The sequence below is a fragment of the Balaenoptera physalus genome, assembly GCF_965194825.1.
Source record: "Balaenoptera physalus genome assembly, chromosome: X".
In the NCBI taxonomy this organism is placed as follows: Eukaryota; Metazoa; Chordata; class Mammalia; order Artiodactyla; family Balaenopteridae; genus Balaenoptera; species Balaenoptera physalus.
In genome coordinates, this window is record NC_138903.1 from 133667984 (window position 1) to 133691235 (window position 23252).

General features: G+C 55.2%; 2 protein-coding genes and 3 long non-coding RNA genes across 15 annotated transcripts; 2 read left to right on the forward strand and 3 right to left on the reverse strand.

Moving 5' to 3' along the window:
- Positions 1 to 1378: 1378 nt before the first annotated feature.
- Positions 1379 to 4522, reverse strand: DNASE1L1 (deoxyribonuclease 1 like 1; the record flags this gene model as incomplete). The annotated part of the gene is made up of 7 exons (XM_082445721.1): positions 1379 to 1885; positions 1968 to 2216; positions 2296 to 2408; positions 2544 to 2644; positions 3730 to 3816; positions 3898 to 3986; positions 4346 to 4522. Coding segments are annotated over 7 exons (969 nt in total), but the record flags the coding sequence as incomplete, so codon positions are not given.
- LOC309652260 lies at positions 4407 to 9435 on the reverse strand. Its single transcript, XR_014258628.1, has 4 exons — positions 9213 to 9435; positions 6792 to 6957; positions 6106 to 6185; positions 4407 to 4545 (listed from the first exon to the last, which is right to left on the reverse strand). It is a non-coding gene; the product is annotated as an uncharacterized lncRNA (long non-coding RNA).
- LOC309652261 lies at positions 6100 to 7176 on the forward strand. Its single transcript, XR_014258629.1, has 2 exons — positions 6100 to 6214; positions 6472 to 7176. It is a non-coding gene; the product is annotated as an uncharacterized lncRNA (long non-coding RNA).
- TAFAZZIN (tafazzin, phospholipid-lysophospholipid transacylase) lies at positions 8793 to 16369 on the forward strand. 11 transcript variants are annotated; one of them, XR_014258626.1, is made up of 10 exons: positions 8795 to 9274; positions 9444 to 9572; positions 10596 to 10641; positions 10886 to 10971; positions 14209 to 14289; positions 14396 to 14437; positions 14548 to 14716; positions 14862 to 14914; positions 15310 to 15387; positions 15976 to 16012. XR_014258626.1 is itself a non-coding variant. In XM_082445869.1 (10 exons), exons 1-10 carry the CDS (start codon positions 9166 to 9168, stop codon positions 16057 to 16059), a joined length of 771 nt encoding a protein of 256 aa, XP_082301995.1. In that variant the 5' UTR covers positions 8799 to 9165; the 3' UTR covers positions 16060 to 16369. The 11 variants fall into 11 exon arrangements, 7 of the variants coding, with proteins under 7 accessions (XP_082301997.1, XP_082301996.1, XP_082301991.1 ...); XR_014258627.1 differs by lacking the exon at positions 15976 to 16012 and adding an exon at positions 15509 to 15568; XM_082445869.1 differs by having other exon boundaries at positions 8799 to 9274; positions 14654 to 14716; positions 15976 to 16369.
- A 449-nt stretch (positions 16370 to 16818) lies between these two features.
- Positions 16819 to 23129, reverse strand: LOC309652262. The gene is made up of 2 exons (XR_014258630.1): positions 22704 to 23129; positions 16819 to 18945 (listed from the first exon to the last, which is right to left on the reverse strand). It is a non-coding gene; the product is annotated as an uncharacterized lncRNA (long non-coding RNA).
- Between the last annotated feature and the right edge of the window lie 123 nt (positions 23130 to 23252).

Genomic DNA, 23252 nt, shown 5'->3' on the forward strand with positions numbered 1-23252 from the left:
TCTACAGAGTTGAGAAATCTCGTCACCCCGCCCCATCCTAAGCCTAACCCACTACCCCTTATAGGGCCTCACTCCCAGGGCCCTTTACTCCTGATATCAAGCTCCTATGGCTGAGATAGGGCTTGGCGACAAGAGACCTTTGGGCAAATAGTGTGCAGTGCCCTCTTTGGCCCAGGGGATCCTGGTGTGCTGTCTGACACCAACTGCCAGGGCCACCCTGCTGTAAGAGCAGCTGAGTCCCAGAGCTCTGCTCGGTGGGGTGGCCTGAGGCTGTGAGCCCAGGAGAAGAGGATCCTAAAGGGATTCGGTTCCAGAGCCCAGCATAGTAGCCGGAGAGCCTTACTGCAGTCTGGCTGTGACTGAATGCAGCACTTGGCCCCTCAGCCCCTGAGAGGCCTCTGGCATTTTGTAATCCTTAGTAACTGCCATTTCTAAAGTTTAAAACTACCTTTTAACCTAAAGTAGATGTTTCTAAATTATAAAAACATAACTTGCATTTAAAAAACAGCTCTGATGTCCTGCTAGCCATCTTTTTTTAAAATTTATTTTATTTATGGCTGTGTTGGGTCTTCTCCCTGTGTGCGAGGGCTTTCTCCAGTTGTGGCAAGCGGGGGCCACTCTTCATCGTGGTGCACGGGCCTCTCGCTATCGCGGCTTCTCTTGTTGCGGAGCACAGGCTCCAGACGCGCAGGCTTGGCAATTGTGGCTCACGGGCCCAGCCGCTCCGCGACATGTGGGATCTTCCCAGACCGGGGCTCGAACCCGTGTTCCCTGCATTGGCAGGCGGATTCTCAACCACTGCGCCACCAGGGAAGCCCTCCTACTAGCCGTCTTTAATGAGCTCTGTTCTCTGGGAAATGGAGCTGGGGAAGGAGGGGTTCTGTGATAACACTAAGTGGAGTCATTGTTACTTCAGCGTATGTTGTATCCTGTAGCCCTTTCCCCTGGGGGACCACATAGTCACATAGTAGCTATTATGGTTGCACAGTAACTTTTGTAGATACTATAACTGGTTTACGTAGCTACTTTGTGTGCAGCACCTGTAGCCTTGGCAACCAGCCTCTTCCAGGCAGTGCCGACAGCATCCTGGGGGGTGGGGGCCAGACTGCATGGTGGTTCTGAATATGGACTTGAACATTGGTGTCAGGGCAGCTAGCTGGGTTACAATGAACTTAAACATTTCCTGTTGACTAGTTACTGTGTGTGTGTGTGTGTGTGTGTGTGTGTAAACCGCTTATCTCCGTCCTTGTATCTAGTGGGGTCTTGATATTGTTGGTTCATATGAGTCCCATGTACGATAAAGATGACCCTTTGCCATGTCTGCTACACACACGTAATATCCCTGCAGTCTAGCTTTCTGTTCTCAGCGTGTATGGTCTTGTTATACAATAAATTTTTTTATTTCTTTGGCTGCATCGGGGTCTTAGTTGTGACACGTGGGATCTTCATTGCGGCATGGGGGATCTTAGTTCCCCAACCCCCGCCCCCCAAGCCCTGGAGCCTGCTTTTTGTCCTCACTCCTGACACTACCTGGGGGAAGAGTGGCACGGTTCCAGCCTCAGGGCCCCTGCCTTCCTCTTCCACATTCCGATGCCAAGCACAGGCCCAACCAAAGAACATGAGGCAAAGCAAAGGCACACAGGAGTGGCAGGGCAGGATAGAAGGGGGCGGGGGTCTGAGCCCAGGAAACAGCACAGGCCTCACATCTGTGGGCAGCTGGTACGCCCTGGCTTCAGGCCACCAGGCCCAGCTGGGGGGACAGGAGTGGCAGGAGAAGCAGGAGTGACAGTACCGGAGTGGCCAGGCTGACGGGCTGGACCCCGCGCACCGCACAGCTCAGCTCCACCTCCACCTCCACGGGGAAGTGATCGCTGACGTTGAGGGCCTAGGGGTGGGCAGTGGGACAAAGCATCAGTCTCAGGGCCTAGGGACTTCCCTGTGAGCCCATTCCTGCCTCAGCCCTTTACCTCCTCCTCGGTGAGCCCAAAGCTCCGGGGGAAGTCGAAGGCGGCTGTGCCGCGCAGCAGGCTCTGGAGATGCTCCCCGTGTAGCACTATGCGGTCGTAGGTGCAGCGGGTGCTGGCCCGCACCGTGGTGTCCACGCCATCAGCGATGGCCCAGTGGAAGGCAGCCTGAGTCCGAAGGACTAGGCCATCCAGGTGCTTTTTGGTCAGCGAAGCACAGTCAGCGTTGAAGTCCCCAAGCAGGATCACGTCCTGGAGGGGGAAGCAGCAGTCGGGCCTGGCCAGCTGGCCGTCCTGTCCCCTCCCTCCCGTACAATTGGCCCAGCCCTACCTCGCTCTGCCAGCGCTGGGAGGCGTCCAGAAACACGTGGTACAGGGCGTTCAGCTCCGTCTCTACGGCCTTCGGCGTGGTGTGCAGTGGGACCAGCACCAGGCTGGGAAGGACTGCAAGGCCCCAGGGATGGAGGGCTCCCAGCCACTCCTGGCCCTCCTCTGCCCAGCACCCCCCGGCCCGCCGTAGAACCCACCAGAGCCCCATTCCTGCTCCCTCATAACGGGCCACCCTTCATCCCTACCTACCCTTGCTGGGCAAAGAGAACCGGCACACAAAGGGCTCCCGGGCAAAGAGGTCATCCTGATCGTCGTACACGTAGGAATCCAGGACCTGCGTCTTGTGTGACCTGGTGGACCACAGGTTTTGGTTTGCAAGTGCCAACATCAGACCTGGCACTCAGGGAGGGGGCCCTCCACCAGCAGCTCCATTTCATGTAAGCACAGCCTGCCTAGCCTGCCTTTCTAGAACTTCTTTTAGATTGAGATATAATTTGCACATTGTAAAACTCACCTGTTTAAGATGCACAATTCAGTGGCGTTCAGTACATTCACAAGGTTGTGCAACCATCACCACAATCAATTTTAGAACATTCTTATCACCCCAAAGAAACCTCGCCCATGAGCAGTTCCCGATCCCCTCCCCGCCAGCCCCTGGCAGCCCCTGATCTGTCTTCTGTCTCTGTACATTCGCCTCTGCTGGACATTTCATGTGAATGGAATCCAATAATACAAAGTCTTCTGTGTCTGGTTCTTTCCCTTAGCACATGTGTTTCAGGTTCATCCAGGCTGCAGCCTGGCTCAGACTTCCTTCCTTCTTAGGCTGAATGATATTCCACTACGTGGAGAGACCGCCTTTTGTTTATCTGTTCATCAGCTGACGGACACTCGGATCATTTCCACTTTGAGATTGTTATGAGCAGTACTGCTGTATGGGCGTGTCTCTGTTCCCCCATCATTTTGGAGTAAATTCTAGACATTATGTAATTTCATCTATGTATAGGAACAGGTCTCCTTCCCTGACTGCCACCCTTGCCCTCTCAATCCTGACCACCCCCTCCCCGAGGCTATCCTCCCAGGGACTTAGGGCTGTTTCCGGAAACTGGGTCTGCCCAGGACCCACGACAGGCCCCTGGTAAGCCTCTTCCCAGAAGCTGCAACCAATCACTCCCAAAGAGGGAGCCAGCCTCACCCCGAGCCCCTGTGGCTTCCACAGGAGAGAGGCGGGGGGCCCCACTTCTGTGCTTGCAGAAGGCCACCTGCTGGAGGGACACATGGGCACTAAAGCTGTCTGGGGTAGAGGACAAGAAGACCCCAGGGTAAAACCACTGAGGAGAAAAAGTGTGATGCGGAGGTGAGGGCCACCCTTGGGGCTATTGCGCCACCTCACACCGGGCCAAGTGTCCAGACCGCCCCGGTTACCATCTGCACTCACCGGTAGATATACACGTATTTCTCCTTGTACGTGCCACGCCCCAGCAGGAGGCTGCTCAGGAAGCTGTAGGGCCCAGAGTCATCAAATCTGCCAGGAAAGGGGAACCTCGGGTCAGCGGCCCTGAGGCTCGGTGGGGCCCCCAGTTTAGACCCCCAGAGCCCTCCTCACCGATTGAGTTCTCGAAGCAGGAGCGGGATGGCACTGCCAGTAGAGTCCACCACCTCCTGCAGCACTGTGATGTCACAGCGAGCCAGGATCTGCAGGACACCAGGAAGGCCAGCCCCACTCAGTGCCAGCCACCCTGGGAGAGGGGTGGTATCCCTGGGGACCTGGCACCAGCGCGGCCAAGAGTGTCATGACATGCTGGCTGCAGGCCAAACAGAGCAGCGAGGCTAGAAGGGACCCGGGAGAAGACTGAATGCCATCTCCACCAACACCACACCCACTTTATGGAGGAGGAGACTGAGGCCAGCGACAGGGAAGAACGGTGCTCCATGTCTCCACACCATGTCTCCTGATGTCCCCTCTTCTCTGGCACATGCCCCTGGTCAGGTAGGGCTAGGGGCTTTGGGTCATGGTCCTTAGGGGCACAGCTTCTCTGCAGTGATGAACCTACCCGAACTAAGGTGTCCAGCACAGGCTCCTTGGCCACCTTGTTGAGCGTCAGCCGCTGGGTGTTAAAAGCACAGATGTGAAAGGTCTCAGCCCCACCAGCCAGGAGGAGGAGCAGGAGCAGTGCATGGCCGTGTATGGGCTTCTGGAACCCTCCAGAGGAATCCAGGTTGCTCCAGGTTCAGGTCCCAGTCGGGCTCAATTCTAGTTCCAGAAGGACATGGTAATATGCGACAGAGAAAGTGATGCCATCCTGCTGCTGCCCAGCACCAGCCTCCCAGAGCTGCCAGCACCACACATTTCCTGCCTTTCTTCCTTGTGGACACCTTCCAACATCAGCATGTATGGTTCAATCTCATTCTTTTAAATTGCGGTCAAATACACATAGCATCAAGTTCACCATCTTAACCATTTTTAAGTTCAGTGGCATGAAGCACCTTCACATTGTTGTGCAACCATCCCCACCATCCATCCCCAGAACTTTTCCATCTTCCCAAACTGAAACTCTGTCCCCATTAGACACTAACCCCCACCCCCTCCCCCAGCCCGTGGCCCCCCATCCTGCTTTCCGTCTCTAGGAATCTGACGACTCTAAGCAGCTCATACAAGTGGAGTCACACAGTATCTGTCTGTTTGTGACCGTTTGATTTCACTGATCATAATGTGCTCATTTCATCCATGTCAGAATGTCCTTCCTTTTAAATTCTAAATAACATTCCACTGTATGGATGGACCACATTTTGTTCATCTATTCACCTATCCATGGACACTGGGTTGCTTCCACTTTCTGGCTACCATCAATAGTGCTACTGTGAACGTGAGTGTACAAATATCTCTTCAAGTTCCTGCTTTCGATCCTTTTGGTTAGATACCTAGAAGTGAAATTGCTGGAACATATGGTAATTCTATATTTAATTTTTTTGAGGAACTGCCATACTATTTTCCACAGTGGCTGCCCCATCTTACATTCCCACCAGCAGTTCACAAGGGTTCAACCTTAGAGTTGATTCCAACTTTTCACCGCCATTAGCAACTAGAAGGACCATCTTCGTGCATCTCTGTCTCCTCACTTGGCAGACATTATGTTTAAGACAAACTCCCAGCAGTATAATTGCTGGATTCAAGGGCGTATGCATTTAGAATGATCTCGGATACAACAAATCACACTGCAGTGTGTGATGGAGCCCCTCTCCCCATCCCCTCTACCACTGGTGAGCCCTACTTGTTCATCTTACCAGCTGGAGCCCCCCTCTTCCTGAGTGTCTTTCTCAGTTTATCTTTCTCTCAGGCTCCCAGGCTTTGCCCTGTCTTTTGGGCTCAGGCCCTTGCTCAACTCCCTGTTGGTGTTGCCCTCATACAGCGACGTAAGTCCCTCTACTTCTGTCTGCCTGCTTTTCTCTGTTGCCTTGTCACCTTCCCCCTTGGTTTCACTTTCTGCCTGCCTGGGCTCCATGCCTGTTTCTCCCTAGCCACCTGCTCTGTCATTCATGCTAGTTTGGGTCCCCTGCCCTGGTATCTATTCTGGGATGTATGTAGGCCTTTAGGCAGCCCTGGGCTGGCGAGGGCAGGCCTGGAGGCTGTGGGGCCAGGGGCTCCCAGGTGGGCGGAGGAAAAGAACTAGAGAGTTCCTGGCCTCAGCCCAAAGTCGGTCCGGGCTCCCAACACCAGCCCTTAGCCCCAGCCCTGGGATTCCCTTCCCCTCTCGCCTTCCCTCACAGGCTGGGGGCAACTTCCTCCTTCCCTCTGGCCAGAGGGCTCCCATACCTGCACAGACCGGGTCGTCTCCACACCACCTTCCTGTGCTGTGAGCGGATCGCGACTCCCCACGGAATCACAGCGTCTGCCTGGGCAGAGACCGCAGACGAAAAAAGAGGTACAGGCTCTCAACTCTCCCCACCCGTCCGGGCTGGTTCGGCAGCCCCACCCTTCCCGGTGGGCGGGCCCGGCCCTGGCTCCGCCGCGGAGGCCGCAGGGAGGTTGGGCAGCGGGCCTGGCGCGGACCTGGCCGCCCACTTTCCCACCAGACCCCGCCTTCCCCGCCCGGGTGGGACAGGGCGCTAGCGGAGGCGAAGGCGGGGGAGGGTTTGAGCAGATGACCGAGCTGTGAGTCAGAGTTTTGCCTGTGCCCAGGGCGCGCGGCGAGGGGCTGCGGGCGCCCGAGCGCAGACTCCGTTCTGCGCTCTCCCAGGCCCGGCGCTCAGCCCCCGTCCCCGGCCGCCTGCAGGAAGGATACGATGGGGAAGACTCCAGAGCTGGAGCGTGTGCCCGACAGAGGGAAGCCCCGCGGCGAGCCTGGGCACCCCCGAGGACAAGAGCCTTCTCTCCAAGTCCTCGGGCCGGGCCCGGTGTGGCTGCGCACTTCTGAGCGCTCTGAATACCCAAAGCGAGCGACAGTCGGCGCAGGAACTGGCCATGGTGGTGGAAGCCGAGGGCGGACTAAAAAACTGTACCTGAGAGATTAGAGCGCTGGCAGCTCAGTGCCCCGTGGGGGTCCTGCACTGTCGCTGCTGGGACAAGTGGGGGACTCAGGCGGTGTCTGCGGGCGGGCGATGGGTCCTTACTGGATGGTTGCAGTGCGGTCTTCGGGGCAATGTCCCCGTTGGCAGGACCTACGTGCTAATGGATTTGGGGTGGTGATGAGCCGAAGATTGGGAATTTTTTTATTTTTCCGCGTCTTGCTGGATCTTAGTTCCGGACCAGGGATTGAACCCAGGCCCTCCGCAGTGAGAGCACCGACTCCTAACCACTGGACCGCCAGGGAATTCCCGGGAAAAATATTTTTTAATCAATAAAATTATACTTTGCTTTAAAAATAAAAAATAGACTGCTTAACGACTACAGGGCTTTCTTTTTGGGGTGATGAACATGTTTGGACCTAGTTAGAGGTGGTGCTTGACCACACTGAGGGTGTACTAAACGATATAAAATACTGTAATATATATAGTATTTCCTATTGTATGTTATATGCCGCTATATATTACATATTGCATCACATGTTACATTATATTACATACATACATTCGTATAGTAAAATGCTGTCATATTGTGATTATATAAAATTGTAGGGCTTCCCTGGTGGCACAGTGGTTAAGAATCCGCCTGCCAATGCAGGGGACACGGGTTCGAGCCCTGGTCCGGGAAGATCCCACATGCCGCGGAGCAACTAAGCCATATGCCACAACTACTGAGCCTGCGCTCTAGAGCCCACGAGCCACAACTACTGAAGCCCGCGTGCCACAATTACTGAAGCCCTCGTGCCTAGAGCCCACGCTCCGCAACAAGAGAAGCTGCCGCTGCCGCAGTGAGAAGCCCGCGCACCGCAACGGAAGAGTAGCCCCCGCTCCATGCAACTAGAGAAAGCCCACGCGCAGCAACAAAGACCCAATGCAGCCAAAAATAAATTAATTAATTTAAAAAATTAAATAAATTGTATGGGGACTTCCCTGGTGGTGCAGGGGTTAAGAACCCGCCTGCCAATGCAGGGGACATGGGTTCGAGCCCTGGGTCTGGGAAGATCCCACATGCCACGGAGCAACTAAGCTCGTGCGCCACAACTACTGAGCCTGCGCTCTAGAGCCCACGAGCCACAACTACTGAGCCTGCATTCTGCAACTACTGAAGCCCGTGCACCTAGAGCCCATGCTCCACAACAAGAGAAGCCGCCGCAATGAGAAGCCCGCGCACCACAACGAAGAGTAGCCCCCGCTCGCAGCAACTAGAGAAAGCCCGCGTGCAGCAACGAAGACCCAACGCAGCCAAAAATAAATAAATTAATAAATTAATTTTTTTAAAAAATAAATAACTTGTATGTAGCTAATTATGTAAAATTACATAATGTAACATATACAACATATAACATGACATATGTTACATACATAAAATAATGTATGAATATAAAATGCTATAAAATACTATAAAATGGTTAATTCCATGTTATATGAAATTAATGAAAACAAAGGGAGAAAAAAACTAAAGTAAAAGTGCTCCGCCAGTCCCGATCTTTTTTTTTTTTTTAATAAATTTATTTTATTTATTTATTTTTGGCTGCATTGGGTCTTCGTTGCTGCGCGCAGTGCACGGGCTTCTCATTGCAGTGGCTTCTCTTGTTGTGGAGCACGGGCTCTAGGCGCGCGGGCTTCAATAGTTGTAGCACGTGGGCTTAGCTGCTCCGCGGCATGTGGGATCTTCCCTGACCAGGGCTCAAACCCGTGTCCCCCAGCATTGGCAAGCGGACTCCTAACCACTGCACCACCAGGGAAGCTAGCCCTGATCTTGCGTGGTGTCAGGTAATCGTGCTGCGCAGCCCGTGTTACTCACGGAGCCTTTACCAGGGAGGAACTAATGAGACAAAACGGACCTGCAGCCAGACGGCAGCCTCAAATCCGGACTGCTCCGGAGCGGGGCGGGGCTACGCGGCCCGCGGGCCCGCCCCCGCTGCCGTCAAGCGGCCCGGGCGCGTTTTGCGACAGACGGCGGTAGAGCCCGGCGCCGTTCCAGGCTCGCTTTCCGGCGGGTGCGGGGGCCTCGCGGCTGTTGCCCCCGTCCGCGCTAGGTCCTCAGTGCGCACCCCGTGTCCTGGCTCCAGGGCGGCTAGTGTGTGGCGAGAGATCGGGGCCGGGCCCGGTTCTGGCCTGACCCACTAGGTGACCTTGGTCGAGTCCCCTGTCGCGCCGAGCCGCGGCGCCCGTCTGTGGCGCGGGCCTGTTAGGGACCCATTCCCCGAGCGGTTGAGGACACAGACCTAGAGTAGCCCCACAGCCTGCCCCAGGGCAGGGGGAGCGCCGGGCCGCCGGGGGCGGTGGGGGAAGCTTGGTCGGGGGGGAGATGCCCCTACATGTGAAATGGCCGTTCCCCGCGGTGCCGCCGCTCACCTGGACCCTGGCCAGCAGCGTCGTCATGGGCTTGGTGGGCACCTACAGCTGCTTCTGGACCAGTGAGTGGACCCAAAGCCGAGGCAGGGTTGGCCACGGGTCTCCACGCCCAACCAGAGTTGGTGTTCGGGGTTGGGGGCGCTGGCAGGGGCTGGCTTGGCCGGGGGTGGGGGGAGCCCTGGGCTCCCCGGAAAGGAGGCCAAGATCCCGACCCTTCCCCTCTCCCGCCAGAGTGCATGAACCACCTCACCGTCCACAACAAGGAGGTGCTGTACGAGCTCATCGAGAACCGAGGCCCAGCCACGCCCCTCATCACGGTGTCCAATCACCAGTCCTGCATGGATGACCCTCATCTCTGGGGTACACGGGCCAGTGTGCTGGGTTTGGGGAAGCAAGGAGGGAACCTGGGACAGGGCCAAACACAAGCAGAACAAACTCACTCCTCACGGCCTGCTTTGCATAGCTCTGGCACTCCTGTTTCTGGGATGTCCTGCCCCAGGGATGAAAGTTTGATTTGTGGCCCCTTCAGCATCCTCCTAGGGAGTGTAATTTGGAGAGGGCCTCAGATATTTGGAGGGAATGGCTGCAGGGCAAGGTCTGACAGCTTCTTTACTCTGATGTATCAGGCCCAATGTGTCAGACCCTCCATTCTCTAAACTGTTGACGGTTCCAAAGAGCCTTGGGAATAAATCTGAGGACCACAGAGTGTCCTGTCAAGGCAACTCTGGGCTAGGGGCTGGAAGACCTGTGTCCTGTTTCCAGGTTTGCCCCAGGCTGGGTTTGTAGCCTTCCACCAGCCTCGTTTGGGAGCCGGCTTCCCCACCTAGAAGTTCCTGCTCTGCTGACTTCACAGGGAGTGGCTTGGCTCCAGTAACCCAGATGGCTGGTTACAGGGGTGCCCGGGGCTCCCACTGCTGAACTCAGGAGGTCATAGACTAGGAGGTAGAGCTCGTGGGGAGCCATTTGGTCAAATCAGAGCCTTTCATAGCTCACCCTTGCCGCCGGGCAGAGCATGGCCCGCAGGGTGCCACAGGCAGATTCCAGGAGACCAGGAAGGAGGCTCTAGAGCCATCCAGTAACCTGGACCAGGGGTGTGGCAGTGACAATGGGGGAATGGGTAGAAGAATAGGCAGCGTCAGAATGTATCGGGGAGGTAGGCAGACCAGCTGTGGTGACTAATAAGACATAGGGGGTGAGAGAGAGGGAGGGGCCAGGGAGAACTTGGGGGTCCAGCCCAAGGGTCGGGAAGATGCCACTTTGGGCCGTAGGGAAATGGTAGTGCTGCTGTCCATGTCCCTCATTCCCCGAAACAGGGTGACAGAAATCGGCGCCCCCTAGGTACAAGGTAAGTTGAGGCATGAAGCCTTTCCTCTCCTTCTCCAGGGATCCTGAAACTCCGCCACATCTGGAACCTGAAGTTGATGCGTTGGTGAGGAGCAGTGGGCCCCTCGTGGTGGGCTGGCAGGCTTCACCCGTCTCTGCCCAGGTCTGCCCTCCCCCTACTGTGCCCAGGAGGAGCCTCCAGCAGTCCAGACAGGGCACGGGGTGGGGCCCCGCAGGCCCCCCTGTGCCTCCATTCTGCACTGCCCACGATGTCAGGCCTCATGCTGGGAGCAGGGCAGAGAAGCAGGGTGCAGGGGAGGCCACGGTGACCGCGTCTGTCCCCGCTCCAGGACCCCCGCGGCCGCAGACATCTGCTTCACCAAGGAGCTGCACTCCCACTTCTTCAGCTTGGGCAAGTGCGTGCCCGTTTGCCGAGGTGAGCTGCTTCTGGGGACTTCTCTGGCCTCCCCTGGGGCCGGGAGACTGGTGGCCCGTGCCTCTGGCTTGGCAGTGCTGGGAGTAGAGGGACCCTGCTGGGACAGGGAGCCGGGGGCCGCTGCCTCACTCCCGTGAGGCCCAGCTTCATCCTGCGGCGGGAGGGGTGGCGGTGGCTTCTTGGAGAGCACTCCATTCCCTGCGACTGCCTGAGGATTGTGTGCCCCCGGCTCCGGTGTTAGAAGTGGACGAGGCGTTATCCCTGGTTCCTTCTCTTGAGGACGTTGCTGAGAGAGACTCACTGACGGCAGTGTGGTGTCATCAGTGTGTGATGGTGGTGGCCTGTGCTGTAGGGTGAGGGGTGTGACGTTGAGTGATTACTCAGCACCTCTCAGCTTCCGGAGGTAGGGCCCATTTTCATCCCCCTTCTCCAGACAAAGGGGCTCAGAGGGATAAAGGTGCTGGCCCAAGGTCACAGGGCAAGAGGTGGCAAAGCCAGGATTCAAATCCAGGTTACTTTTTCCTCTGGGGAAGCAGGGTTTTTCCAGGGAGAATATGAAAGGAAAGGCATCCTAGACACGGGAAGCATGTAGCAGACACTGGAGAGGTACGTGATAAAGGTAGAAAATGTGCATTGCAGGCTGAAAGTGAAGGTTCTGGAACAATCATGTGAAGAATTTGGGCTCCGTTTTCTCATCAGGGTAGTGACGGGGCTTTCGAGTGTGGTTAGAGAGAGAGCCCCCGGCTGCAGTGTGCCTGGAGGGCAGAAGCGGGGTCGAGGATTGTAGCTGGGCCTCTGGCGGTCACCACGGAGAGCAGAGATGAGGCGGCTTTGGGATACGCTCTGGAGGCGGAGTGGACAGGACTTGATAGGTTGGGTGTAGGAGGGGGCGAGGAAAAGGAAATGCAAAGATGACACTAGGTGATGTCTGGAAACGGTGAGCCACTGGGAGGATGGGACTAGGGGAAGGCAGCATGGCGCTTGAGAGGGGCCTGTCACCTGGGGAGGCGAGCGGTCCAGAGACAGTGAGATGCGCAGCTCTGGAACTCAAAAGAATGCTTGGGAATAAAGATACCGGAACTCAACCGCAAACAAAGTCACAAACATACAACTGAGATCGTAGACGGGGAGAGCACGGAGAGAGCAGGGGCCCAGGACAGCACCTCAGCACAGAAGGAGACACGAGCCACCAAGACAGCAGAGAGCAGTGGCCAGAGAGGAAAGAAGCAAAGCAGGGCCCCTCGGTACTGTGGAAGCCTCCGGTGACCCTGGAGAAGCCATTTCTCTGGACTGACGGCCACAGGAGCTTCGGGGCGGGGCGCGGGGTGGACAGCGGGCTGGCCACTCCTCCCAGAGGTTGGGTTGTGAAGAGGAAGTAACCAAAGGGCGTTGGAGGTCAGGGAAATCTTACTTCTAGTAGATGGAAGTAAAACATGGTAAAATCCAATAAAGTAACCTCAAATAATAAACAAGGTTCTTTAACGAAAAGCTGCAGCGCCCACCCTCCAGATCCGCAGACCTGGTTACTCCCCAGAGATAGCCACCTGGAACACTTTCTCTTTGTGCTGCTTTTGGAGGCTGCTTCCTTTCACTAAAACACAAGCAGAGGCTACAACGTCACGGCAAGTGACCGTGGCGTTGTTTATCATGCACTGCTCTGAGAGGTGGCGACTCTGCTCGTGTACCCCATCCCTGAGTCTCAGTTCCTCCTTTCTGCGACCTCAGAGGCCTTCCATGTCCACTTCTAGTCTCATTCTTCTTTTTGACCCGCATCTAAGTTTTATTGCACAATAAAAGCAGCACGTGAAATCTTAATCCTAAGCACCTTCTGGTGAGAGAAAGTGGGCAGGGACAAGCTGTTTCTCAAATGCATTTGACATGCAGCAAAGATCTAACAACACGTATTGAAGCAAAGGAAGTATCTGGCATATGTTGCTTCTGTGTTCCAGAAAATTCCCCTTTCCCCCCAAGCATAGGCCTTGTGATAGGACGTGAAGTGTCAGAGTGATCTTGCACAAGCTATACAAGTGAGTAGAAGTAGCATTTGCAAAAGCTAAACATGAAGTGTTGCTCCCAAAGCACGGTATTTGTAAATTTTGATTCCAAGCTGGATGGCTCGGTTGCACCAGTGGGGTTTTGTAGAGCGGGAGCCTGCGCCCCTGCAGCCCACCCCTACCGGCTAATGCGAGCCCAGGTAGCGAAACTGCTGCTCTCAGCCGCGACGCCCTGAGAAACTGCAGTGGGTGACTGCTCCCCAGCTCCAGCCCCCGAGGGAGCTGCCGGGCCGGGTTCCCATTTGGGTTGGGTTGAGACTCCTGGATCCCTATCTAGCACCTTCCAAAGACTCCGCCTTGCACAGAACAGGTTGAAAGTCCATTTCTTAGTGCATTGGCCCAAATAGTCCCGGTGTCAGTCTGTCTGTCTGTCTCCCTCTTTGTGATGCGGCTCTCTACTCCTTGCTTGATAACATAAGGATATTTACCCCGCTTCTTCAACCTCCCCCCTCCTCTGTCTCCGTCCACTCTACGGACAAGGTTGACGAGTGAGGCTCTTACTGCGCATGGGTACAGATTGCCCCCACGTGCCTCCAAGTCAAGAGCCAGCATGCGGCATTAGGCATTCATGTCTGTGTTGTTGCTGACCGCCGGGCCACCTGGGTCCAGTGTCGTGGTCTCAGGGCAACTCCAAGGCGAGTGTTGCTAGCATTGGGGGCGGCTCAACCCTGCTGTTTTCCATGTAGCAGGGTTGAGTTTTCCCCAGCTCTCAGTGACACTGTGTTCCGTCAAATGTTCTCCCGTGCCCGAGAGGCCTGGCTGAGGGTGAGTCTACTTTTCAGGGGGAGCCCTTCAAGGAAGGGGCCAGCAGGAGGCAGGGCCAGCAGAGGCTGAGGGCTCAGGAAGGGCTGGGGGGCCTGTGAGGAGTGGCTGCGGGAGCTGGCCTGGCAGAGACCCCGGGGAAAGGGTCGCTGTCCAGAATCTGGGGCCCACGTGAGGCTGGAAATCACGAACAGACTGGGCCAGAGGCAGCAAATGGTAGGCTCGCCCCAGGGGTGGCTCATCCTAAAGCTCCAAGAGCCCAATCAGGGAGGCAGCTGAGCAGGCCCGAGAGGGACCGGCCTTGGAAGGTGTTCGTGTGGGCCACCCGCTGGGGGATGGGGAGCTGCTGCTTTGCGCCCAGGGAGGGCGGAGGAGGGGCCCTGGAGGATGGAGACTGAAGGGAGGGACTGCCTCTTGGCAGGAGATGGCGTCTACCAGAAGGGAATGGATTTCATTTTGGAGAAGCTCAACCACGGGGACTGGGTGCATATCTTCCCGGAAGGTCAGTGGGGCTGGCAGGGCCGTGACCCTCAAGAATACGGGTGGGACTGCCCCCCCGCCACCGCCCGGCAGCCCCCAAGCCTCACCTCCATCCTGTCTCTCAACAGGGAAAGTGAACATGAGCTCCGAGTTCCTGCGCTTCAAGTGGGGTAAGAGCCACTGGCCCTCCCCGGCTGGGTTGGACTGTGGCAGCTGGGGCAGAGGAGCACGTTGGGGGCAGCGGGAAGGGCAGGCGCCGAGACGAGGGCTTGCCTTGCAGACGTGCTGGCCCAGGGCAGCTGCTGGGGGAGGGCAGGTGTGGCCCCGGCCGTAGGCTGGCACCGAAGCTCCGCTCATGCCACCATTCCTGCCTCTCCCTGGGGTAGGAATCGGACGCCTGATCGCCGAATGTCACCTCAATCCTGTCATTCTGCCGCTGTGGCATGTCGGTGAGCCAAGGCTGCGGCCCAGGGAGAGGGGCTTCGCTCGGTGGTGTTGGCGGGTGGGTCTCCTCTGGGTGGCAGAGAGGGGGTGCCCGGGCTGCCCTGCTCCACCCCACACCTGCTTCCCAGCCTTCTGTCTGCTGTGCTACAGGAATGAACGACGTCCTTCCTAACAGCCCGCCCTACTTCCCCCGCTTTGGACAGGTGGGTAGGGCTGCTGACCTTGTCTGTCTGTCTGTCTGTCTGCCATCTGCCCCGTGACTCCCACTCAGCACCACTGAGGCCAGATTCAGGAGGCTGCAGCAGGGGGAATGGAGTGAAGCGGGGTAGGGGGCTTCCTGGCACCAAGGCCGGGGCAGGGGCAGGGGCAGGCCTTGGGATTGGGACAGGACAGGATGGGATGACTAGGGCATGGGCCCCGGCACTGCGATGGCCCTTGGATGTCACTGATCCCAACTACCTCATTTTAGAGAGGTTAGAGTGGACCCGAGGGAGTACTCAGCAAGGTGGGGACAGGATTTGGCCTCTGGCTCCCCAGGGTGCTGGGGCTGTGGGCACCCCCCGCTCCTGTCACCCACCAGCGGCCCGTCTCCCCACAGAAAATCACCGTGCTGATTGGGAAGCCCTTCAGTGCCCTGCCTGTGCTTGAGCGGCTCCGGGCAGAGAACAAGTCAGCTGTGAGTTTCTCCCCCAGGCCATCCCAGAGCTGTCCTAGCCCATCCCAGTGCCCTTGGCCTCCCAGGGACCCTGGGCGAAGCTCCCTGAGGGCTGCAGGCCAGTCCCAGTCCTTCCCCTCAGGTGGAGATTCGCAAAGCCCTGACGGACTTCATCCAGGAGGAATTCCAGCGCCTGAAGAGCCAGGCCGAGCAGCTCCACAACCACCTGCAGGCCGGGAGATAGGCACCACCCCGCCCAGACCCTGCCCCGGCTTCCTCTTGGACTGGAGCGGGGGCGGGGAGGGGTGGCGAGGCCTGGGACAGAGGCAGCTCTGGGACCTGAGTCCCAGCTGCCGGGCGATCGGTGCCGCCTTTGGGTTCTCGCCCTACACAGGGCTGGGCTGGGGGATGGACTGATGCTTTGAGCTCAGATACGGTTTTTTAGACAGATTTGTACAGAACCCTTAACGGGTGCCCTCTCCTAGTTGGTGAGCGTTCCAGCTCCTCTGTGGTTCTTCAGCTGAAAGAAGGGTCTCAGCTGCTCCTCCCACTTGGCCACGCAGGGAGGAAGACATTTAGGCAGGGGCCTCCTTCCTTCTTGCCTTCAAGGTGTTCTCTCCCAGGGCCGGGCACTGGAGGAGGGTAGTAGAAGTGGGGCGGTGGCCAGGCCTGGCTTCTACCCGCCTGCCCTGATCCAGGAGCTGCTCACCACTTCCTCAGGGATGGCTGTCAGCCACGTCTTCCTTCTGCCCGCGCTCCCCACAGGCGTGGGACCCTCGGGCAGGGCCCAGCCCTGGGCTGCAGGTAGAAGAGCTGCCCTTTCCCAGAAGTGGAGCCCAGCCAAGTGGAGCCTGCAGCAAGGGCCCAAGACCCGGCCCCTTGCCCCCATGCTGGGGCCCACCGACTTCTCCGTCCTTTCCGCCTCCCTGGCGTCACTTGAATCCCCTGGGGCCTGGGTTTTCATGTTTTATAAACAATAAAGCATCTGTGTTGTGCTCTTTTACATCTGGCCTCTCTGTAGGGGTGGGGGTGGGAGGTGACCCTCTGGACAGGAAGGCTGGACCTTAGAGCTCTGGGCACATCAAGAGCACTTGACCAGATGGGCTCTCAGTGTGTACCAGTCACCTAAGACTTCCGTCATTGTCTATAATCCCCATACAACCTTGCAAAAGTAGGGATTAATCTCATTCTGCAAAGGATGCAGAGCGAGGTTAATGGACTTGCTTCAAAACCCAAAGATTTGTAATACATGTAACCAATGCAGGGCTCACACCCAGCATAAATAAATAACTCCTATAAATCAGTAAAAGCATAAACAATCGGATAGAAAAACGGGAAGACTGATGTGAGCAGGCATTTCATAGAAGAGGAAACACAATGGCAGAGCTGAAAATACATGTACTGTATGAGTTTGCTGTAACTGCAGTAACAAAGCACCCTAAACCGGTAGGGTTAAGACAACAAAAGATTTATTCTCTCACAGTTCTGGAGGTCAGCAGTCCAAGGTCAGGGTAACAGCAGGGTTGGCTCCTTCTGGGGGCTCTGAAGAGGGATCTGCCTCTCTCCTAGCTTCCAGTGGTGGCCAGCAATCCTTGGTGTTCCTTGGCTTGAAGACACAAGTTCACTCCAATCTCTGCTTCCAGCTTCGTATGGCCTCTTCTCTGTGTCTGTGTGTCCCTTTTTCTCTTCTTATAAGGACACCATTCGCTGGATTAGGGCTCGCTACTCCACTATGACCTCATCTTAACTAATTATACTCACAAAGATCCTTTTTCCAAATAAAGTCACATTCTGAGGTTCCAGGTGGACATGAACTTGGGGGGACACTATTCAACCCAGTACATACACTCTATGACCTGATACATATACCCATTGAAATGCACGTACATGTGCACCACATACGTAAGTATTGGCAGCACCACTAGCCATGCTAGCTAAAGTGGGAAACCACTCAAATGTCTCTCAACACTAGAAGGGCTCAATGACTGGCAGAATATCTATCTAGGGGAATAGCCGTCATGTCACTGTTATGCAATGACTCACATTAACCTCCCAATTTTTTTTTTAATATTTATTTATTTTGGCTGCACCAGGTCTCAGTTGCAGCATGCAGGATCTTCGTTGTGGCATGCGGACTTCTTAGTTGCGGCTTGCGGGATCTAGTTTCCCGACCAGGGATCAAACCCGGGCCCCCTGCACTGGGAACGCGGAGTCTTACCCACTGGGCCGCCAGGGAAGTCCCTAACCTCCCAATTTTGAGCACAGAATCTAGACACAAAATGTAATACTGAATAATTCCATTTATATAAAGTCCGAAAACAGACAAAACAAAATCAGCATATTGAGGGATGCCTGCTTATCTCTTGCGATGGCCTGGATGTTTGTGTCCCCTCCAAATTCACTGAAACCTAATCCCCTAATGGTATTAGGAGGTGGGGCCTGTGGGAGGTGCTTAGGTCATGAGGTCATGGGGGTGAGGTCCTCATGATGGGATTAGTGCCCTTATAAAAGAAGCTCCAGAGAGTTCCCTCACCCCTTCCACCAGTGAGGATACAATGAGAAGTCTGCAACCCGGAAGAGGGCCTTCCCCCACCCGGATGGCACCCTAATTTCTGACTTCCAGTCTCAGGAACTGTGAGCAATAAACTTCTGCTGTTTATAAACACCACAGTCTGTGGTACTTTGTCATAGCATCCTGGACGGACTGACACAATTGGTAAAATTATAAAAACCAAAGAGATTACCACAAAAATCAGGTTTGTGGTCACTTTGGTGGAAGGGAGAAGGAAGTGACGGGAGGGGGATGACAGGGTTTGGGGAGGTAGACATTTGAGTTCTTGACTTGGGTGATGCCAAGGGAGTGTTTGCCTTGCTAAGTCATTGTGCCGTACACCTGGATTTTGCAACTTTTCTTTTTTTGGCCAGCGTAGGGGTGGGGGGCAAGGAGTGTGTGGGGAAGGCAAGCCTGGGAGGGCTGAGCAGTGGTCTGGGTGAGCAGGCTCAGGGTGTGGACTCCACCTTGCCTGGGGACACACTCAAGATGATGTGGGATGCAGGGGTGAGGAGGTGGCGCCCTTCCCGCCCCTTCACCTGTCTCACACCCAGAATAGCATGGAGTTCAGGGTTTCAGCAGCAACGTTCCAGTGCCTAGTCACTTGCTGTGCAGGTGTTGTAACACAGGGCCCCTGGTGGTCTCCTGATCCCCGGATCCCAGCTACGGTGGGGTGCCCTGGAACCTGCCTCTTCCAGTGTGTCTCCTGGCTGGCGATGGGCAAGGAGGGGTGCTCCTAAGGGAAGGGGGAGACTGAATCACTGTGAACGACGGTGCCGTTTGCCACGGCCCCTGAGACATCTTGCGTTCATAGGTCATGAAAAGCCTCCTGGCAAACAGGGCCAGTAGGGAGCACCAGCATCTGCCAAGGGGAGAGTGAAACCAGGGGTCGCGGAAGGCTCACCACCAGACTAGCAAGGATGGCACGATGCCACCCGCGTCCCCTGCGCAGGACTACGAGCAGGACGATGCCATTTCGTCAAGCTCAAGTATGAGCAGACTGAGCACTAGACTGTTTAGTGGTCAACCTGTAAGAGAAATAAAGAGAGAATGATAAACAGCAAATTCAGGGTAGCCATTACTTCTGGGCGTGGGGCAGGAAAAAGGGATTGGGGGAGACAGATTCTTGCCCAGGAACTGGCAGCGCTCTGTGAAGTCTGGGGTGGGTGATGAGGGCTCCTTTTATTGTATATTTCACATACAATAACGTATCATGTGTAACGTGTGTAAGACACAGGCCACACATGTCTATGTAACATATGTAATCTATGTAGCACACAGATATTACACATATTTTGGGGTGTGTCCAATATTATATTAAAACAATTTAAGAAGACATGGAGATGATGAGGGCCCAGAAAGGTTTTAATGAAGAAATGCTTTTACCCTAAAAATGAAGCACCGGACAGAAGGTGCTTGTGGGCGCTATCAACATTTAGTGAGTGACTCAGCTTAGATGTCACCTTGTGGTCAAAGCAGACTCAGGTGGTGCCCCTCTTTGTGCCTCCCTCCCAGCCCTGTGTCTCCCCCTTTTGAACATCCATCACCCTGGGTTGTGACCCACTATTCTGCATCTCCTCCAGATCAGATTGTGAACTTGAGGGGCAGGGTCCGAGTCTGACTCAGTGCCTGGCCCATAGCAACCGCTTCAGGAAGCCTCGAGGGTCACCACTCCAGGGACCTCCGGGAACTGAGGGAAGAAGAAAAGTAGCCACGGGACTTTCTCCCTTAAGGATGGTGAGCAAGAGACTGCTGGCCACCAAGGTCACACTTTTGAGAAAGTCTTTGCCTTGAAACTTTATTTAAATGGTGCCCTTTGTGTTCCTAAGTCTGCCCATGGCCATTGGCTCCTCTTTTTTAAAAAATATTTATTTATTTATTTGGCTGCATCGGGTCTTAGTTGCGGCATGTGGGATCTTTAGTTGCAGCATGCGGGGTCTTTAGTTGTGGCATGTGGGATCGAGTTCCCTGACCGGGGTCGAACCTGGGGCCCCTGCATTGGGAGCGCAGAGCCTTAGCTACTCGACCACCACAGAAGTCCCATCAGCCCCTCTTGTCACCCTGTGTCACTGTTCTGATCCCTGGGGCCTCTGTCCCTTCCCTCGACAGCTTTCACTCCTGTGGCATCATTATAGAACTTTCCTCTCAAAATGTGTCCCTTGCCGGGTCTGTCCTGGGCCTGGAGGACTTTGACTTTACTGTGATGCCCCAATTGGGGGTCCTCATTTTTTTCCCCCCCAGGCGCTGGGCCGAGCAAGATTTCTAGGACTTTGGTGAGTGATGGAATGACAGACCGAGGGGATGCAACTGACCCCCAGGGCAGCGCGTGAGAGCAAGAGCAAGGCCAGGGAAGGACTTGAGCATGCGGGGATCTGGTTTCCCCACCCCCCGCTGGCTGCCCTGGCTTCGACCTCTCACTTCAGATGCTCCTGGGGCCCTTGCCCCACCATCATGCCACCTGGTCGAACCTCAGTCCCGCACCAACAATGAGGCAGCGACCTCTGCAGTCTCTTTCGCCTTCCCTCTCTGCCCCTCCATTACCCTGGCCAGGCCCCCATCATCTTTCTCCCAGACCATGGCGACAGCCTCCTCCTGGTTTCTGCTGGCACTCCCATCCCTATAATCTGCTCTGCTCCCACAGCCAGATCCGACTTTTCAAATACAAATCAGATCGTGGCACTAGGACTTCCAACCTCTCCCAGGGTTCTGGGGACACAGCAAGCTCCAGCACAAACCTCTCCCCTCAGCTGGCCCGGACATGGCCAGTTGGGGGCCCCACAAACAACCCAAACTTAACTGTCCCCAACTGACCTCATCTCCCAGTCCCCAACTCAGAGACATCCAAGAGCCACCTTCAGCCACTGTCCTCCCCGACCATGGCAAGCCCACCTCCTGTCTTCAGCTCAACTGCCACTGTCTTAGTCTGAGCCACATGTGTGACAACCATGACTACAATCTCATAAGCAGTTTCTCAGACAAGTGCAGGTGATCAATGGCCTGTCAGCTCCGTGGGGCTGGGTGGGAGTCATTGTGTACACGGTGTGGCGGCTCCCAGCATCTAGTCCCCCTTCTGGTGTGCTTTCCTGTGCTGCATTGAGGGTTCCGCACGCAGATCGAATCCTGCCAAGGAGATGGTGTTTGAGGGGCAGGGGCGGCAGCAGCAGTGGCGGGGCACAGTGTCCCGGTGTCTAGTCACAAGTGCCCACATCTTTGTAACTACAAATGGCGCTGCAATGGATCTCTTTGTATGTGCATCTTGTGCTTGGCTGAGTATTTCTGCTGAATGGATCCCTAAGAGGGAGACTGCTTGGTTAAAGGTCATACACGTTTTAGTTTGTTAGATGCTGCCAAATTATCCTCCAAAAAAGTTCTACCAATTGATACTCTCACCACTGTGTAGGTGAGACTCTATTTCCTAACATCCTTGCCAGCAATGGGCCTGATTAAACTTTCATCTCTCTCTCTATATATATATTTTTTTAAATAAATTTATTTATTTATTTATTTATCTTTGGCTGCGTTGGGTCTTTGTTGCTACGCGTGGGCTTTCTCTAGTTGTGGCGAGCGGGGGCTACTCTTTGTTGTGGTGCGCAGGCTTCTCATTGCGGTGGCTTCTCTTGTTGCGGAGCACAGGCTCTAGGTGCGTGGGCTTCAGTAGCTGTGGCACGTGGGCTCGGTCGTTGTGGCTTGTGGGCTCTAGAGCGCAGGCTCAGTAGTTGTGGCGCACGGGCTAAGTTGCTCCGCGGCATGTAGGATCTTCCCGAACCAGGGCTCGAACCCGTGTCCCCTGCATTGGCAGGCGGATTCCTAACCACTGCGCCACCAGGGAAGTCCCTCCCTATATGTTTTATTATGAAAAATATCAAACATATAGTGTGTTAGTTTCCCAGGGCTGCCATACAGATTACCACAAACTGGCAGGCTTAAACCAACAGAAATTTATTCTCTCCCAGTTCTGGAAGCTAGAAGTCCAAAGTCAGCAGGGCTGTGCTCTCTCTGAAAGCTCTAGGGAAGAATCTTTCCTTGCCTCTTCCAGCTTCTGGTGGCTCCAGGAGTTCCTCAGTTGGCAGCTGCAAAACTCTGTCTCCATCATCAGTTGGCCTTCTTCCCTGTGTGTCTGTGTCTAAATTTCTCTCTTCTTGTAAGGACACTAGTCACTGGATTTAGGGCCCACCCTAATCCAGCATGACCTTATTTTGATCACATCTGCAAAGATCCTGTTTCCAAATAAAGTGACATTTACAAGTTCTGGATACACATGAATGTTAGGGGGATACTCTTCAACCCAGTACATGTATCAAGGTCAAAAAAAGCTTACAGTGAACACCCATATACTCACCCGCGAGATTTCAATGGTCACTAATATGAGAAACAAAAAATGGCACAGAAAGGGACTTCCCTGGTGGTGCAGTGGGTAAGACTCCATGCTCCCAATGCAGGGGGCTGGGGTTCGATCCCTGGTCAGGGAACTAGATCCCACATGCATGCCGCAACTAAGAGTTCACATGCCGCAGCTAAGGAGCACGCCTGTTGCAACTAAGGCCTGGTGCAACCAAATAAATAAATAAATCTTTTAAAATGGCACAGAAAAAGATGAAAGTCTCCCAATTTATTTGAGGTGGTGTCTCTCATCTTCTGACTCTAGCTGTCACTCTGTCTCTTTCCTCTCTTTAAGGCAAACTTCGAGAAAGGACAATCTATACCGTGTCTCCACTTCCTCACACTGACATCGCTCTCACCAAACTGGTGTTGCTAAGTACAAGAAAGTTTTCTGTCCTCATCTTACCTGCTTCCTGGCAGCAGTCGAGAATGACGTTGTTAACCATGGTGTGCTTGAAACTTCCCTGGGTTTTCCCCTTCTCTGTGATGCCCCTTCTCCGAGCTCTCTTCTGGATCCTCCTCCTCCCTGCCCGTAGTAAGTGCTGGTGTTCCTCTGGACGCTATCCTGGGCGTCCTCTTCTCTCCTTACCTGTATAAAGGAGGGTCCATCTGCAGGAGAAGGTCCATCTGCAGGAGAAAGAAACCACTCTTGCTACTTTAAGCATTAAGAAGATTAAAACAGGGAAAGGGGAAGCTGTGCGTGTGGAAACCAGCAGAGCCCACTCCGCTCCGTTCCTTCTGCAGGGTTGGAACCCGCGGCGTCCGCAGAGGTGCAGGAGGCTGTGGGAGCCGGCGGAGCTCGGTTCCGCCCCCTTTCCTACTTGGAGCGTGCGCGCCTGGAGACACGTACAGCCAACCAGTGAAAAGGAGCGGCTGTGAGTGGCATCCACTTCGTCCAATCACTTGAGGGTATGGAAAGCGGTCTTGCGCCCGGGCCAATGGCGGCTCGAGGCGG

Coding starts and splice junctions, on each gene's coding strand:
- TAFAZZIN (XM_082445865.1), top strand. CDS start 9,166: ATGCCCCTACATGTGAAATGGCCGTTCCCCGCGGTGCCGCCGCTCACC. Junction 9,573..10,595: donor GGATGACCCTCATCTCTGGG/GTACACGGGCCA, acceptor CTCCTTCTCCAG/GGATCCTGAAACTCCGCCAC. Junction 14,717..14,861: donor TCTGCCGCTGTGGCATGTCG/GTGAGCCAAGGC, acceptor GCTGTGCTACAG/GAATGAACGACGTCCTTCCT.